This window comes from Poecilia reticulata, linkage group LG2 (assembly GCF_000633615.1).
Source record: "Poecilia reticulata strain Guanapo linkage group LG2, Guppy_female_1.0+MT, whole genome shotgun sequence".
In the NCBI taxonomy this organism is placed as follows: Eukaryota; Metazoa; Chordata; class Actinopteri; order Cyprinodontiformes; family Poeciliidae; genus Poecilia; species Poecilia reticulata.
The window spans coordinates 16,692,031-16,708,916 of NC_024332.1; the positions used below are offsets into that span (position 1 = coordinate 16,692,031).

A 16,886-nucleotide genomic window follows, 5' to 3' on the forward strand; every position below is an offset into this window, starting at 1 on the left:
AAAAAAAAGGGGGTATGAACTCTTAAGTTAGTGCTTATTGTGGCACTTACAGTTAAGCTTAAAAAAACAGCTGACCTACAAGTGAGTTTTGCATCACATGAAGTCATCCCAAAAACGAGAAGTGAGAGCTGTAATGTCTGAAATGCGTGCGTCTAGCAAAACAGTTTTATATTCATCAACATACCCACACTTTTCTCAGACGTATGTATTTTATTGCTCAATTACTATCAATTTTTGATACAATGCTTCCCAGTTACTATCAATTGACATCAATAACCCAGAAGGAGTTGGAAAACTATGCATCTCAAGACTGTGAAGGATTACAGTGAGGATTTGTCAGCAAACGCAGTAGGAAGTTCATTAGGTTGGAATCTGATTTGTGGCAAAAAATAAATAAATAAATAAAAAATATCTATTGCTATCTAAAAGCACCTATGAAGTGTAAAGAAAATGACAAAATACTGTAAGAATTGTTTTGTGTAAAAAGGCAATCCAGGCAAATTCTTTAAAGAATTTTGTGTATGCACATTTATCTTATGTCATTTTATTTTGACCTTAAGGAGATTCCTAAACAGAAAAAGGACAGTGAATGGATTAACTGCCAAATATTATCCCCTCCAACCAGTGACCTAAATACTTAATAGTAAGATAAACAGGTTTGGAGTAAAGGCTAAAATAATACTGTGTTTGTGTGAGATTAAAAGGCAAAGTCTGTCGCCCCATGGTAATCCCCGCTTCCTTGTCTTATGTTTGGAAAATTATGAATTATGATAGATTTTTTTTTTTCCGTTTTAATAAACTCAACTTTTTAAGAGAGTAGAGTGTTTGACTGCAAATTACAGATAATAGCTACAATTGACATATTACTTTTGGAAACAAACTACACTTTATGCACTTTATCTTGTGATATCTAACGTACATCTATTCATCAGTCTACAGCCTCTACTGTCATGTGCTGTTTCCAATAAGTAAAGTACAACATTTGATCATCATTACAGTTATTTATCAGTACTTACCTGTAAATACTAACACTTTTTCCAAACATTGATATGATTATAATTTTCATTTGTACTTTTCAGAATTTCTGGAGACTTTTTTTATCGTTTGATGAAGATTATGTTTCTGAAGGAGACATGGGAAAAAATTAAACTACAGGCAGACCTGGCCCAAAGCAAAGCAAACTAAGCCACTACTTAGTCCCTTCCCTCCATAAACCATTGGGAAGCCTTCTGTAAAAATCTACATTTTAACACAAATCTAAAATGTATTTGAGAATATGGATTACATTGAATTTGATTTGACATTTTAGCATAGATACAATAAAATATTATAATTAGTTAGAAATGGTTAGAAATGTAAATGTTTAAATGTTTGTTGTTACAATCTGATGCTATGACAAAAAAACTTTTCTTTGTGATTGACCTCAGCTTGATCACAAATATATCTTAGCAAATAATAACCAATTATCTGTGGTTGTTTTTAAGCTCAGTCAATTAAACATCTGGAATATCCCCTCCCAGATGTCACCAGTTGTCTTGAACGCTACGAGCGGTGGCAATTCAGAATGAACTAACTCATTGGTGTACACATAGATTAAATATTTATGTATTACTGGAACACAACATTGACTCATGTCTAAATTAGTTCTACATATTAACAACAAAATCAGGTGTATTTAACCACCAAAGGATGAAAAATGGGGGTTGCATATGGAGTGGCTCGCCCAGGGCGTCATTCGTGCAAGGGTCGCCACTGGCTTGTGTGCCTAAACTTCAGCACGCCTACCTGGTTCGGGTCGCAGGCCTTGAAGACGTGACAGGACATCTCGGACTCCGGGTTGTCCGGCTGGCCCCGCAGCAGATAGGAAAAACAAGTGAGGTCATTGCTGTTGTGGATGAAGCGCGAGATCAGCTGAGCTTTGTGCTCGAAGATGAAGACCGACGAGTTGCTGCTGTTTGTGGGGACGCAGCGGACGAAGGGGGGGTTGAGCAGCAGCTGAACTTCTCTGGGCTGCATGACGGGGCCGCAGTCGCCCCTCTCGCTCCTCCTGCGGATCTCGGCCACCAGCCACGGCAGCATGGGCAGAGTCGTCCGCCTGTCCAGCGAGCACCAGCCGACGTAAGTCAGGGCGACGCGCTTGTCCGTCCTGCTCTCCTTCTCCTCCTGGCTCTCCATGTCGACCCCAGCAGACTCTTCCGTCCAAAACTAGCGAGACAGCGACGGGGAACTAAAAACACTTTCCAAAATATCCCCGATGGACCATTCCCTGCAAGCCCAGTCCACACGACGTCGGGTTTACTTTGTAGCAATTTCCATGTTCACATCCACACTCTATGCTCTTGCAACAACAACAACAACGGGGCTCTGCTACATGCACAACATGTGCTCGATCAGCTGCAATTCTCCATGTTATCCAAATGTCAAAAGTGTATCCGATCCACTCTTTTTTTTTTTCTTTTCTTTTTTTTTTTTTTTACCTCAAGGGATTTAAAGTAATCGCATACGTGCAGTCTGATTCACTGCTCCACTCCACTGTTGAGGTAAACAGCTAAAAGTTTTCTGCACTGTGTGCTGCACTTCGTTGAAGATTGCCTGCTAAAACGTGGCTTTGGATGGTTCCTGTGTAAACACAAGGCGTTTGGTAGAACTTGATTTTCTGACGCGCTGAACGTCCCTCCAGAACGCACAGACCGCGGCGCGTTTACGCCATACAGATCCTGAAATCCTAAAGCGCGCGGACTTGTGAGGTTGTATCAATCCCGTACATACGATCAATATATTGATGCTGGTAAATCGTCTTCAAGAACAGTCCCTTGATTGTGATCCTTTCTTCCCAAACGCCTTGGAGGCGGAGCGGCTGTGCGCGCTGAAGCACCTCCCAGCCATCCCATGTGCTGGGGAAGCGGGTGGGGGTATGGCAGACCGTTGTAACATATATTCAAAAGGACACCAAACTAACTTTTTTTAAGGTCAAATTAGGGCCACACTAAGAACATGTTTAAAAAAGATTAATAATAATAATAATAATAAAGTCATCATATTACAAGAGTAATGTACGAGAATAGTTATAACTGCTTTATTTGTTCGTAAAGTTATGACTTTTTTTTATCAAAATATGAGTTTTTGCACTACTTAATTTTTATTCTTGCAATATTGTGGCTTTATTCTCATGATATTGACTTTGATGTTGTGATATTATATTCACTCATACAACTTCATTCTTGTAACACAGAGTTTAGGCTCATAATTTTATTTTTTATTAGTATGGCCCTGACACCCGGTCGTACAACGCCCTCCATATTTGCCAGTACCTCTTCAATTTGTAGTTCCTGATGTGTCGTGGTTGTTCTATTTGAGGTTTTGCTTGGTCCTCCAGGTTTCACTTTGGAAATGAAAAGTCAGCTCTTTGGATGCTCTTGGAGTTCATTCAATTTTGTGTCCGTGCACCACCCAGGTTTGTTATCCAGTTTCGAGACTTGACCAGAACCCCTCAGGGTAAATTACCTTGAGAAATAATGAGATTTGGCTATATATAAAAACAGGCTTTAGTGCCGAAATATGATCAGATGTTGCAAGCCATGTATGGCATACAAATGGAACAGATACAGCGTGACATTCACCGTCCAGCGCTGGACACCTTAGCACACCTTAGGGATGCAACCAAGTGAGGCAAAGATTGTTTTATTATTCTCTGCAATCTGTACTCTCTCTAAAGGCTAGTCTAATCAGTTTCAGTCTGTTAACGTATGCCTGGCGGCAGTCACACATAAACATGATTATGCAAGCTGCAGCATGTAAGCAGATAAAAGAGGAAAAAAGAGATAGAAAAAAAAGCACACAGAATCTATAACAATGCCCAGATATTTGTAAGTTGGATGAATGTCACTCTTGATTTTCCAGCTACTGGATGGTGTCCAGCAACAAAGATTGTGTGTCCTCCAGAGGTCGTTATTAGAGTTGATCTTAAGGATTTTGGTGCTCTCCTAGTGGTTGATGAGTCCAGCCTATTCTGATGTGGCAGCCAATACATTTGTATTTACTTTTTGTATTCTGAAATAAACTGCTTCTCGTTATCACTCCAAATACATGGCAATACTCTGAAAATGCTGCTTGGTTGCTTATGACAGGATGTACTTACATTTCTATTTAAATACAATATTTAAATTAAGTTTTAGATTTCAAAAATAAAATCATGTAGTATGATTAATATCATAATTCGAAAGTCTTGTTAAACGAGAAAATTTAAGTTATCTGTCTTGCTTTTTTTTTTTTTTACATTTTAGAAAGTTGAATTTTTTTGGCGTTAAATTATAAATCACCTTGCCATAGAACCAAATGACAGGACAGAGCTCCGCCTTTTCTCCAACAGAACAGGAGCTGTTAAATGAAAGTGTTTCCCATGGCAATATGAGGAATGTTTGCAGCCTCTGTGGCACAGCTCCTCTGGGCTCCCGTTGGTTGTAATTCCTGAGGATAGTTTTTAATGAAAGCCGTGTTTAAGGCCTATGAGTATCGAGTATGAGCTTGTAAACAGTAAACAGGTTTTCTGTTTACAAGCTACCCCTGCTGAATCATAGTATTACATAGCTGCTTCACGTAGCAGGAAGTTTCCAACTGCCAGACTACATAATTCCTAGAACTTCACCTTTCTCAAAATAGAACTTTGCCATATATAACCTCATCAGTCAGCTAGTGGGGCCCTGCAGACTAGACACCCCCAACACTGAGCTCTCCTATTTATCTTAGCTATTACTTATCAAGCACTCAAGGTCCAGACAACTAAAAATCTTGGCCTGCATTTTATTGACATCTAGAAGAAATAATAAGGTTCCCTTTTTAGAATTTTAATAAAAATGAAAATAACATTGTTAGATAGGAGCATAGCTTAAAAATAGTAATTTATTAAAACAGAAGAGGCAATCTGCTCAAGTCTACACATTTCTGAGCTGGCAATAATATCCAGCACATATAAACTTAAAACTTTTATCAGTAAAATAAATAAAAAAAAATACTACTGACTGTCTAGCTTTGAACTAAACTAGAGTAAAGTTCAGAGAGGAACTGTTGCTTTACACCACTAAATTAAAAATGATCAAGGGTTTTCTCAGCTCTGTTGTAGCTGCATAGATTAACGCTGCCACTACTGAGCTTTGAATGTCCAATTGTTTGGAAGACCTTACTACAGCTACAAAACCTAAATATGATTTAAATATAGAACCGAACACTGAGCAATAGGTAAAATTATTTTTTTTTTCCAATTTCAGCTAAGACAACAAAAAATTTTAACTTCTCAAAGCAATGAATCCGAGATCAAATACAAATAAGATTTATATTTACGGAAGCAGAGCACAATTAAGATGATCCACTGATAGAGCAATAGGCCTGCAACAGTTTAAAAAAAAACAAAAGAATGTTAAAAATACAGTTTGTTCGCATACATGAAAAAAATGGGAAAATTCAACATTTTTAATACAGTACTCAAGCTCCAAACCTACATTAATAAAGTCAAAGAAAGTAAAAATAATTCCAAGTAAACAGACGTAATGTTTTATATCATTAAATTATTCAGGCCTCAGTGGAATATAACATAGCCTTAAAAAATACAAATTACTTGTGTCTGCACACAATCCTGGACAAAAAAGCTGACTTATTCCTAAGTGAGGAGCAAATTGTCCAAGTTTGGCAAACACGGATGATCCAGCTGATAAAAACAGCGACTATGTTTGCTTTCAAGCAGAATGAGGCATTTACTGTAAACAACCCTGAAAAGAAAAGCAGAGGGAACTGTGCTCTGTTCATTAACAACAAGGTGCAGGATCTAACAGGCACACGTTTTTTTTAAATGAGCCTCAATCAGGAGTAGACCTAGAAAAAAACCTGGAATGGTGAGAAAGAGGGTAAAGCAGAAAACAAGGGAGAAAAATAATGATGCTTCACATGATGTTTCCACAACGACCAGCTGCTTAAGATATCCCATCTCTATTGGCTGTGACCTGAGCACAGTGCAAGTTCCAAAGACTGAATGGTAAATGACGTATAATTGTATAGCACTTTAAACTAATCCAGAAGACCACAAAACGCTTCGCACAACGTTCAGTCACTCTCTGATGGTGGTGAGCTACGTGGTAGCTACAGAAGATGGCCATGACAAATGGAGCAGGGAATTGAAACTGCATCCTATCGGTTACAACTAAACTCCTACCTCCTGATCCATTGTCGCCTCAGTACAAAGAAAAAAAAAACACTGACATAAATCCATATTTGTGGTTCCAGCTTGATTTAAACGTAAAAAAAATTCAAGGTGTATGAATATGTTCACATCCACGCCTGTCAAGTCTCCCATTTTGGCCGAGACCCTAGAGCAGGGGTGTCAAACTCCAGTCCTGAAGGGCCGCTGTCCTGCAGTTTTTAGATGTGCCACAGGTACAAAACACCTGAATCAAATGGCTTAATTACCTCCTCAGTTCTCCAGAGCCTTGCTAATTACTTAATTATTCTATTCAGGTGTGGTGCAGCAGAGGCACTTCTAAAAGTTGCAGGACACCGGCCCTCGAGGACTGGAGTTTGACACCCCTGCCCTAGAGTTTTTATCCCCCTTTCCTGCCGTGCTCCCGTATTATTTTCCCTTAAATAAGTGGTCCCCAAACTATGGCCCGCAGGCCAGAGCCACATTTGGTCCGGCCCCCTGAACTATACCAGAGAGCATTTAGATTTTTTTTCATATACCGTATTTTCCGGACTATAAGCCGCTACTTTTTTCCTAAGCTTTTACTGTTAGTTACCCTTCGGAAACTACCGTAATCAGTTCAGTTAAATCTACACTTGGCAACTTTTCTTTTTCAACCGTAGAAAATGTGATATTCGATTGACCTGTTATGACTCAAAATTTTGGGTGTCCACCCCCCCTCTGCTGCTGCTACATCGTTGTGGAAAACCAATAGCGGCAGAGATATCTGCGGCATATAGCCCGGCGCGGCTTATAGTCCGCATTTATTTAATAAATAGTGTTATTTCCTGGATTTTTTCTGTGAAGAACCCAGAGAGGGTTATTTGATTGTGCTTTCTGGAAAACAATTTTTTACATTTAGGCACTCCTGCCATCATTACACTTTTTCTGTTACAAACTGACTCCAGCCCCCCACCAGAGAAGGGAAACGTCATGTGGCCCTCACAGGAAAAAGTTTGGGGACCCCTGCCTTAAATCATAATACGCTCTTACGTCAGTTTGGCGACATTTCCCGTATTCTCAAGTCCAGAACTTGACAGGCATGTTCACATCACTGTGATGCAGGGATCATTGAGATGTAGCATACCTAAAGAATCCTTTGCCAAGTACCAACTCAGAAAATCTGGGGTCAGTCTAATTACATGGCATCACAGAGTCACATATATTGCAGAGACCACAAGTGACTCTCATAATTTTGTCAAGCGTCGACATCTTTGCTGTTTGATCCGTGAGTAAGAACTTGATAGGAAAGGTGCTCTGTAAAATTGGGTATTTTTGCTTTAGGTTGCCCAGAGCTCGGTCCATATTTATTCTAACTGATAAAAGTTTTTTGCCTTCTGTGATTTCCCCGTGCGGCAGCTGTTTGACACCTTTTGTGATGACAGGAACTACCAACTTCGCGCCACGCAGTGCAACAATATCTTCAATACTAAACCCTTTGTTTGCTAGAACAGCATCTCCTGGAGCAAGATTGTTCAGGTAGCCGCAGCTCTCCGTCAGCAGCCGATCGGACGTACGGCCAGCCCATCCTTTGGATATAAAATTAATGAAACCTTGTGGTGTCACTGAAATTAAATACTTCATTGTATTGTGACTTTTGTAGTGTGAACTGTTTATGGTTTTGGTTTCAAGGTATGACGGTCCTTCGGTCAATACCTCAAAACAGTCCAGTATCGAAACACAATCAGGATACGTAGCTTTAAAAAGTTGGGGCATTGTACTTCTTACCTCATCTCGTTCAGGCCAAAATACAGTAGAAGGAACTAATTTGATATTTAAAAAGGTGATCACGTCAGAAAATGTTTTTGCAACTGTGCTGTAGTGAACTCTGAAAACATATGATAGATATAGCATACTGACATTAAGTCTTAGCTTCATTAATGTCAATAAGCATTTGTGAAACGGCGATAAGGCCGAGTTTGGTTTCCGTAAACAAGGCATGATCAAATCCATGACGGCCATTAATGAGACAAATGTCGGTAAACCTGTGTAAACCTTTGTTTTTTCATCATTATCTTTAAATGATTCCTCAGTGAGGTCCATGACTTTTAGCTGATCAGTCAGCAGTTCTTTGTCTGAAGTCAACTTTTGAACTGCGGATGACAAACTGTCGATATCTTCACCGCTCATGTCAGTCTGAGCTTCCACTCCCGTTTCTTCTTCCTCTTCCCCACGCAGATCTGCTTGACCAACCTCTTCTTCGTACAGGTCAACGTCATCCGCTGTCCCACTGTTTGGCCCAGTCCCAGAGAGATCCAGCAGTGCAGTTGCAGCACTTATTATTTCAGTCTGAAATGTAACACCAGCAGTTAGACATTTTTTATAACTTATAGTGACGATTTTCAATCAAACTTTTATATCTGATGCATTTCCCGTACCTGATTAGATTTGGTGCGACTCTTCTTTGTAGGTTCCTCGCTGTCCCGTGCTTCTCTTTTTTTGGCTCTCCTTTCAGCAGTTGGGGTATACGCAAAAATAGAGGGTACATAATCTGGAGACAGCGGGTTGTTGCTTTTTTGCCCTGCAAGTGATGGCAGGAATTAAGCATTTGTGGACACAATCAAAAGTATCGTCCAATCTACTCATTCGTTAAAATACCACTAATCAGGATTGGCAGGGTTTGAGTTTTGCATGCCACAAACCTTAAGAATTTATTAGATCCCAATTTTTTATTTGTTGAAACCGGGTTTTCCTGCAAAGACATGTTTACCCACTACTTGTGGTTCTACACATTTACAATGATGTAGTAAGGGTGCATTCAAGCAAGTCTATACACTGAATTATCCACATTGAGAAAACTCCGAAATGCTTAAGTTTTTCAAACATCTCAGCAAGAGTTTTTTTTGTTATTTTTCGGAATGCCATAAAATAAGATTCTTGGCCATTTCTAGGAGGTCTTAGTGTTGTGCATTGGTTTTTATAAATTATAAAAACACCACTGTTTTATGTGAGTCACTATTTTAAATGATGTAAATAGTAAAAAATGAAACAACTGCTTAAAAATTTAACAAGGTCTTTATCTTAACTATTGGAAGCAAAATCTACAGTTTGGGGAAGTTATATTGCAAAGTTTGGGACAGTATAACTTTACAATGTACAACAGTTTTTTTCTTTTTTTCCTCTCAAAAATTCTCAGTATTTCTCTATCTGCATCTCTCTGAGCTTTCAAATAAAACAGAGTTAGTGCTAAACAAAGTCGATTCATACAACAGCAATGACTAAATATTACCTAATCTAGTGTTACATTATGCTGTCTGACAGATGAGTCCCTTAACTCGGGTTGGTGAATGCTTCGAACTGAAAGTGAAGTCCACAGCTTGACCTACTTTTTGTTTTGGCTGAGAAATTACTTACTCTTTGGTGCACTTACAGACTATTTTGATATAAAGACAAATTCCATACCTCTGATCCCAACACAAATGGACTGTTAATGAAGGTGCATCTAAAGACAAATAGGACTTTATTTGCAAAATTTTGCATCATCAGTAATTAACTTGAATATTTAAGAATGATGCTGCAGAAGCGTGTCAGAATTAAAACATATGTGCTATATAAAAACGTGCACAAATTTTAGTATAGTAAATTTATATTATTTTACAGCATTTTAAAATGTGTAATGGGAGATTGTATTAAGTGCGAGTTTTGAACGTAAAACTGATCAGTAATTCAAAGAAGTACAGCACAATATTGTACTGACATTTGATGGCAAGAACATTTGTTTAAATATTCCTATAAATACCCTAGTGTACACAGTGTACAACGTGAGGTTGCCGCCCATGAGCATAAAACGCGGTGCAGAGGCGCCATGGAGTGAGAGCAGTGCAGAACTGGTGAGGAGGCAACTAGACGGTGGTACCAGACTCGACACAACACCCGTAACCCGCGCGGTTAGTGAAAGCAGTGTGTAGAGAAAATTATAAGTCAGCAAGTTAACTAAATCAATTCAGCAATAAAACAATAATACACACATAGACTGGAATATTTACCCGAAATGAAATGTTTACTGCATATTCTGGAGTAGTCGGTGGGATTCCAGTTTCGGCGGCATACAGCTTGCACCCATAAAGTTCTCCTCTCTGGGTCTTTAGGAAAGCGGTAAAATGACAAATCTTTTCTGATTGACCGATTAGAGCAACCGACAGCGACACAACAAGCCATTTCGTCTTCCTTAGAGACTTGTTCTTTACCTTTCCACGCGTGCTGTTAAACAACAGAAAAGGTATCCAAAGGATATCCAAAATGGCGACTTACGTCACGTGACTTGTGGAGATGACGTCGACACTGACTACACTTTGACTTTTTCCGACTTTTAAATACACCTTTAAAAGTCTTATTTAAAGCAATCCCAATACGAAAGCTTCCAAGTTATTTCTCTCAAAATTAACCCTTGTTTTGCGTTATTGGAATATTTAAAAAAACAAAAAAGTCCGTCTAAAATTGACAAACCTTTTATAAGCACGTTTCCTAGTCGTTATTTTTGGTGTGCTTTGTTGAAGTTTTTTTTTTTTTTTTTGTAATTTCTTACTCATTTTTATGGATCACAATTTTTCACAAGTCCAAACATTAAATTGTTACACTTACGATTGTTTGAAATAAATGAGGAAAAAAAAAAAACATGACTTCTTTTCTGAGTTAGTTACAGTTTTGTTTTTTCCACAACATGGAATATGAAGTAAATATATATTCTTCCATACCAGTTTCCCCAATGCAGTGACTCAGGGCAACTATGGATGTTTGGGCACACAACAAATCATTTTAAAAACTAATATTTGTTGTTTTTAAAATACTATGTGGTACCCACATTTAACAAGGACCATTTAAAATGTAAAGAAAATGTAAAGGGTCATGTTTAACCATGACCCGGAATTTCCCCACTGTTGGACAATAATGGGTATTTCTATTCTATTACAAAATTAAGGCAGTTAAAACTATTTCCAAACAGGAAAGGAAAATGTTATTTATTTTTAAAGAGAAAAACATGATGAAAAGATCACAACTTCTGCTGCCGATATTAGGAAAATGCAGTAGAATACAAAAATACATGTAAAAACTAAATGGAACAACCACTTTATTATTTTAAAGTGCATCATGGGTTATATACAGCGTTTCAATGAAGGCATCAAAACTGGCAGAAAAAACAATCATAAAATGACGCAACAGTCTTTTAACTTCAATACAAAAATGGATATTTATGGTCGGAGTGTGCAAATAAAAATATACAAGTCATAAATCGGTCTCATTATGGACACATAACAGATGTTGCAAAACTAAGCAAACCACTCAGTGTTTCACGGGAGAAGCAATAGGATAAATTACGTAACCCTAAAAGCTGCCTTTTTCAGCTGTTCTCATCTTAAAGGGCTTCAAATGCATCACACAAGAGCTGAGAGAGACAAGCTGAGAGCTGACATTTACAGCAAGTCACGTTGACATTTTAAGACACCTGGCAAGAAAAAAAAACGACAAAAAAAACCCCAAGGATGTCAAGCTGTTCCTTCTTTCACTTTTATATAAACTGGTACTAACTGCACACTTTGGCTTTCTCGCACATCATACAGTCTCCATAATCGCTGCCATCTCCTTGAACTGCTTGTGAAAATTCTTAAGAGGCAAAAGCACAAAAAAAAAAGAAAATATCATCAGTGTCTGAAAAATTCAGTTAGAATTAATATAGATCAAAGTCGATGTCGACTAACACCAACCTGGAACTGTGGAATTGTCATCTCGAAAGCCCTCTGGCAGATCTGTCCAGAGGGCTCGACGATCTTCAGCAGCAGAGACACGTAAGGGGAGTTTAGAGACCGGCATGTGTCTGAACTCACCGCCATCCCCAGCTTCCACTGCATGTCCACAAGCTACAGCGTACACACAAATTAAATCTATTCTGATTATCAGGACACACTTGGATACATATTCACACCCATTAGCTTCAGCTTGGTCTCAAATTGTCTCGTTAAACCACAAAGTTCTGTTTGTTTTATTTGGGGTTTTTTAGACATGACAAAGACGTGCATGATTCTGAAAATGGATGAAGTGATGCATGGTTGTCCAACTTCACTGACAGGCCAGGCAAGGTAAGAAATAATCAGAGAAGCAGCCAAGAGACCCTTGGTATACGTGAGGGAGCTGCAAAGATCCACAGCTTGGGTGGAACAATTTGTGGACACAACTGTTTGATACACACTCACAAATGTGGTGTATATGAAAGATATATATATTTTTTTTTTTGACAAAACGTTATAAGAACCAAAGGCAGTTTTACAAAATATTACCTCAAACATCCATCTCTGTGTAATTAAATTATATAACGTGTAAAGTTTGTGTTTGGATTGTGACCAAATCTGAACAGTTCTTTAGATGGAAATGCTCTTAAGTTTGTGCGTACCTGACCGATGCTCAGCATGGACTGAACTTCCTGCTGAGCACGAACCGAGGCACCATGTTCGCTCCACAACGTGTGCAAGGTCTGAAGAGAAGCTTTGGACCATTTGCTGCTGCCTTCCTCCAGTTTGGACACAAGTTCGTCTGCAGAGAAGTTGTTCTTTCCAGCTGACCTGGAGATATAAGCCACCAATGTTTTATCTGAGAGCAGACTGATGTGCTCCTCTGTGTATGATTTGACATTTTGATTTGATAAATAAAGACCAAATTAGCACTCTGCATCCAGTGAGAAAAAAACAAACAAAACAAAACATAATACTACCTGAATGTCAACAGAAGAAATCTAGTAATACCCTGGACAGCTTCATGATCGATTGTTACCCCGGCCCTCTGAAGTCTCTGTCCAGATGATAAACATTTAAAGAAAATCAGGAAACAACAAACTGGGTAAAGGTAATTATTTATTTATTTAGCACATTTTCACCAACAAGGCAATACAAAGTGCTTTACAGAAATTAAAAGGAAATACAAACAAAATAACAAACCAAAGGAAAGAGCAAAAGAAGAAAAAGCTAATAATATTGATCCAAAGTAAATAAACTAGATACTCCTATTCAGGCTTGGTAGATAAGTACAAGTAAGTATCCTCTGATCTAATTCCTTTTCTGGTTTGGGAGAATAGGAGTCTAAAAAGTAATTGCTAAGGTAGTTTTTTTCTGGATTCTAAATTTGTTCTAATCCCTGTTCTGGGTTGCTAAATAAGTGTAAGTAAGTATCCTTTGGACTTCTGGGAGATAAGTATAAGTATTTTCAGGACTTTCTAAGTGTACTCTAAATTTGTAAAAGTAATGAGAACTCCACAGTTTCTAAGTAATAATAAAAACTACATTTTCCTGTTCTGGAATATTTTTTTCTGGATTCTAAATTTGTTCTAATTCCTTTTCTGGGTTGCAATAATAGGAGTCTCTCTGCATCTAAATATTGCGTGCTCTACAGTTTCTAAAATATAAGCTAAAGAGTGACTAATAAACTAGAATCTTCTGAGTTAAAAGTGAGTACTCCACAGTTTCTAACAAAATAAAAAAGAGGAAAGGGCACGTTAGGGCACACAGCAACATTCAGATAAAACAAGGGGCAAAACAAAGACATGAGTGGAAGATAGTTTAGAGGTTGTTTGGGGAAAAAAGAAAGAAATCTTGACTCACAAGAGCAATTTCAGCTGAATCTGCTCCACTGGTTTGCCCTTGAAGATATGTCAGAATGTGCTGAGACTGTGAAGATTAAAAGATTTGCAGTTGAACCGTTCCAAAACCACATCCTGAGTGGTTTTTGCAGAGGGCGGTTGACATAAAAAAAGTCAATATTACTCAACTCTGTTTACATCCTACTGTTATCAAGGCAGACACATTATGAAGCAAATCGTACCAGACATGTTAGAGTCGCCTCGCTTTTACTCGCCGCATTTCAGAAGTTGCATGTGTGCCAGTTAGATGTCAATGATACGATGAAGAAATTACAAGTATGCCGTTTCCCTTCACACCCAGAAATGATTAACTTAAGATGTTTTATATTACTCACCGTTTCAGTTAACAGATATGGAGGCAAGCTGCAGATTTTGTCTACTGCTCTGTTGATACCTGAAATTACAAAAGAACAACTCCACATAAGGACAACTGCATTAATTATGACATAATTTACCATCTCTTCCTATTGCTTCAAGTGTCAGAAATTCTTGCAATCTTTAAAATGTATCGCTTTTTACATTTTTTTTTTTTTGCCTTGTTCTTAACCATTACTGCATGTTGTGCAAATTAAATGACCATAGATTATGAACAAATCAGTACTAATGTATCAAGAAGCACTCAAACATGCAGCGCCATTCCAGAGAACTTTCATTGCATTTCAAATTGGGTCATCTTGTTTTTTTGTTTTTTTACAGATTGTTCTTATCAAAGTAAAACAAATTGTGTTTTTGTAACAACCTGCTATTAAAAGAAGTGCCCAAAGATCCAGTTTATAGCAGGACTTGATGCAATCTGGTGGTTTCTTTAGAAGTAACACTTTCCGACTTAAGCCAAATTGCATTTGACTACACCGCAACTGAATCTGTCTATATGATTGGCTTATAATGGATTCATTTGTTTAAACATTTCTATATAACTGGGTATGTTTTTGAACTTTTTGTCTTGTAGAGTACTTTGACAAGACATGTATTATTCACCGGCGTTATATTAACATAATGCAAAAGAATGAAACAAGGAAAAGCTTAGAGTAAATCACATAAACTGGGTCTGTTTTCTGTCTTGTAAATAAATGGAAGTGTTCTAGTGTATCTATATCCCCGTTGTTTTGTATCGATGCATGGTTGAAATCAAAAACAAAGTTGAGATCCAAATGAGTGTTTCTATTCAGTCGGGAAAGAATAGCTTCTGTCATTTTATGCTGAAACATTACAACCGAGACACTACAAGTCTGTCACTATTCCTATTTGTCTCAGTAGTAAAGTTCTGACCCTTTTAGAGCCGTTTAGAACTCACCGTGTGATTCCTCTGCCGCTGGCATCGTTGTTTGACAGTAAAATACTGTACTGTAAAATACTTTAAATTAAGAAGCTTTTTAAAGTCTAAACCTTCCTGTTTGTTTTCAAAGAGGTACTGAAAACAGCAAAATGCATACTGCTGCTTCCCAAATGATCCTTCTTGTATGTTTAACTACGTTAAAAACTGCACAGCGCCATCTGCTGCACGGGAGTATCTATTGTTATGATACAGGAAAATCCGCAATACTTCGCTGAACATGTTTTTACTCTGTTTCTCGTGGAAAACAATAAACTTGGCATGTCCGGGTTGATGGTTTCACTTCAACCATGGGACATCCATCTATCCATTTTCTTTACACCCTTGTCCCTTAGTGGGGTCGGGAGAGTTGCCGGTGCCTATCTCCAGCTAACGTTGCGGGCGAGAGGCAGGGTCACCCTGGACAGGTCGCCAGTCTGTCGCAGGGCAACACAACCATGCACACACACACAGGGACAATTTGGAGAGGCCAATTAACATGACAGTCATGTTTTTGGACTGTCCGGAGTACCCGGAGAAAACCCACGCATGCACAGGGAGAACATGCGAACTCCATGCAGAAAGACCGGGAATCGAACCCAGAACCTTCTTGCTGCAAGGCAACAGCTCTGCAAACTGTGCAAAGCATGGGGCAGCTCAGTAAATTAGAATATAATTGAAAAGCTATTTATCTACTCAATTCAAAAAGTGAAACTGAGACAGGATCTTGTTAATTCTTTTCATTATGGCTTATAGCTATTGAAAATAAAATATTAAATTTATCAGAGAATTACATAGGACTAACAAAAAAAGGTTTAGAATAGAATAGTAGTTTTAAATTCTTGGGGGTACCATGACAATTTTATATATATATATATATACCATTTTCAAACTTTTAATAAGAATGTTTAAACTGATTTGCCTTGGTATGATTCAATGAATTCACGTTTAAGGCTTTTATAATGGATTAAATAAATTCTGTGGTCAAATGACTTTGGTTTAGTGCAGTATAGACACAGAATGTGTATTTTTAATTTCTAATATAGAAATATTTATGCAATCTAGATACGGCCAGAGAAGGATTTGAACGTGTGAAGCCCAGAAAACTAAAAAGGTTAACTCTGCCCTCTGCTGGACAGACACTGATAGAATAACTAAAAGTTCCATATTTATCTCCGACTATAACACGGTTTATGTGAAACTTAATCTTAAGAATATGGAGTTTCACATCGCTTTCGCAGAATATAGGGATACATATCCTAAATAAAACACAGACAGACAGACAGACAGACAGACAGACAGACAGACAGACAGACAGACAGACAGACAGTCTGTCGCTGATGAAGGCTGAAGGGAGCAGATAGATCAGTGAGCTTAATGACTGCCCTCACTAAATATGAGTTTAACAGGGGGGCAAAGGGGGCTCGTGAAGAATCCATGAAGCTAGACAACGCCCCAATGGGCACAGCGAGGTTGCCGGATGATGAGGCTGGAGAGCCAGCTGTGAGCTGAGACATACAGAAATCCTGGTGGACTGGTGACGGCGTTCTCCTGGAGGTGAGCTAGAAAAGATGATCCGGTCAGAGGAGTCCATGAGGAGATCAGCAGGGCTGACGAGGGTCAGTGGTGGGAAGAAGGGGATGGCGGATCGAAGAGAGGCCAGGATAGGGGCAGCTGAAAGTCACAGGACAAACAACCATGCACACACACACACACACACACAC

At 38.5% G+C, this 16,886-nt stretch overlaps 3 protein-coding genes across 7 annotated transcripts in view; all 3 read right to left on the minus strand.

The window, feature by feature from the left end:
* tbc1d4 (TBC1 domain family, member 4) overlaps positions 1-2,999 on the minus strand; it is a 34,986-nt gene extending 31,987 nt beyond the window's left edge. For 3 of the 5 annotated variants that reach the window (XM_008433586.2, XM_008433579.2, XM_008433571.2), the window contains exon 1: positions 1,786-2,999. In XM_008433586.2, coding sequence (XP_008431808.1) covers positions 1,786-2,175 — 390 coding nt within the window. In that variant the 5' untranslated portion in view covers positions 2,176-2,999. The remainder of the gene's footprint in view (positions 1-1,785) is intronic. The other 2 variants (XM_008433612.2, XM_008433605.2) reach the window with 1 other exon arrangement.
* Positions 3,000-7,120: 4,121 nt separating this feature from the next.
* On the minus strand, positions 7,121-10,500 carry LOC103479266 (uncharacterized). Its single transcript, XM_008433621.2, has 3 exons — positions 10,213-10,500; positions 8,605-8,747; positions 7,121-8,515 (listed from the first exon to the last, which is right to left on the minus strand). Exons 1-3 carry the CDS (start codon positions 10,382-10,384, stop codon positions 7,361-7,363), a joined length of 1,470 nt encoding a protein of 489 aa, XP_008431843.1. The 5' UTR covers positions 10,385-10,500; the 3' UTR covers positions 7,121-7,360.
* Positions 10,501-11,711: 1,211 nt separating this feature from the next.
* Positions 11,712-15,435, minus strand: commd6 (COMM domain containing 6). Its single transcript, XM_008433632.2, has 7 exons — positions 15,145-15,435; positions 14,186-14,244; positions 13,813-13,878; positions 12,930-13,006; positions 12,612-12,780; positions 11,929-12,081; positions 11,712-11,827 (listed from the first exon to the last, which is right to left on the minus strand). Exons 1-7 carry the CDS (start codon positions 15,167-15,169, stop codon positions 11,777-11,779), a joined length of 600 nt encoding a protein of 199 aa, XP_008431854.1. The 5' UTR covers positions 15,170-15,435; the 3' UTR covers positions 11,712-11,776.
* Between the last annotated feature and the right edge of the window lie 1,451 nt (positions 15,436-16,886).

Excerpts from the sequence above, each read along its gene's own strand:
- commd6 (XM_008433632.2), bottom strand. The coding sequence starts at position 15,169 with ATGCCAGCGGCAGAGGAATCACACG. Across the intron at positions 13,879-14,185 it reads CATATCTGTTAACTGAAACG|TCTCAGCACATTCTGACATA; the intron begins GTGAGTAATATA and ends TAATCTTCACAG. Across the intron at positions 12,781-12,929 it reads TTTCTTCTGTTGACATTCAG|GTCAGCTGGAAAGAACAACT; the intron begins GTAGTATTATGT and ends TTATATCTCCAG.
- LOC103479266 (XM_008433621.2), bottom strand. The coding sequence starts at position 10,384 with ATGGCTTGTTGTGTCGCTGTCGGTTGCTCTAATCGGTCAATCAGAAAA. Across the intron at positions 8,748-10,212 it reads CAGTAAACATTTCATTTCGG|GGCAAAAAAGCAACAACCCG; the intron begins GTAAATATTCCA and ends CATCACTTGCAG. Across the intron at positions 8,516-8,604 it reads GTCGCACCAAATCTAATCAG|ACTGAAATAATAAGTGCTGC; the intron begins GTACGGGAAATG and ends GTTACATTTCAG.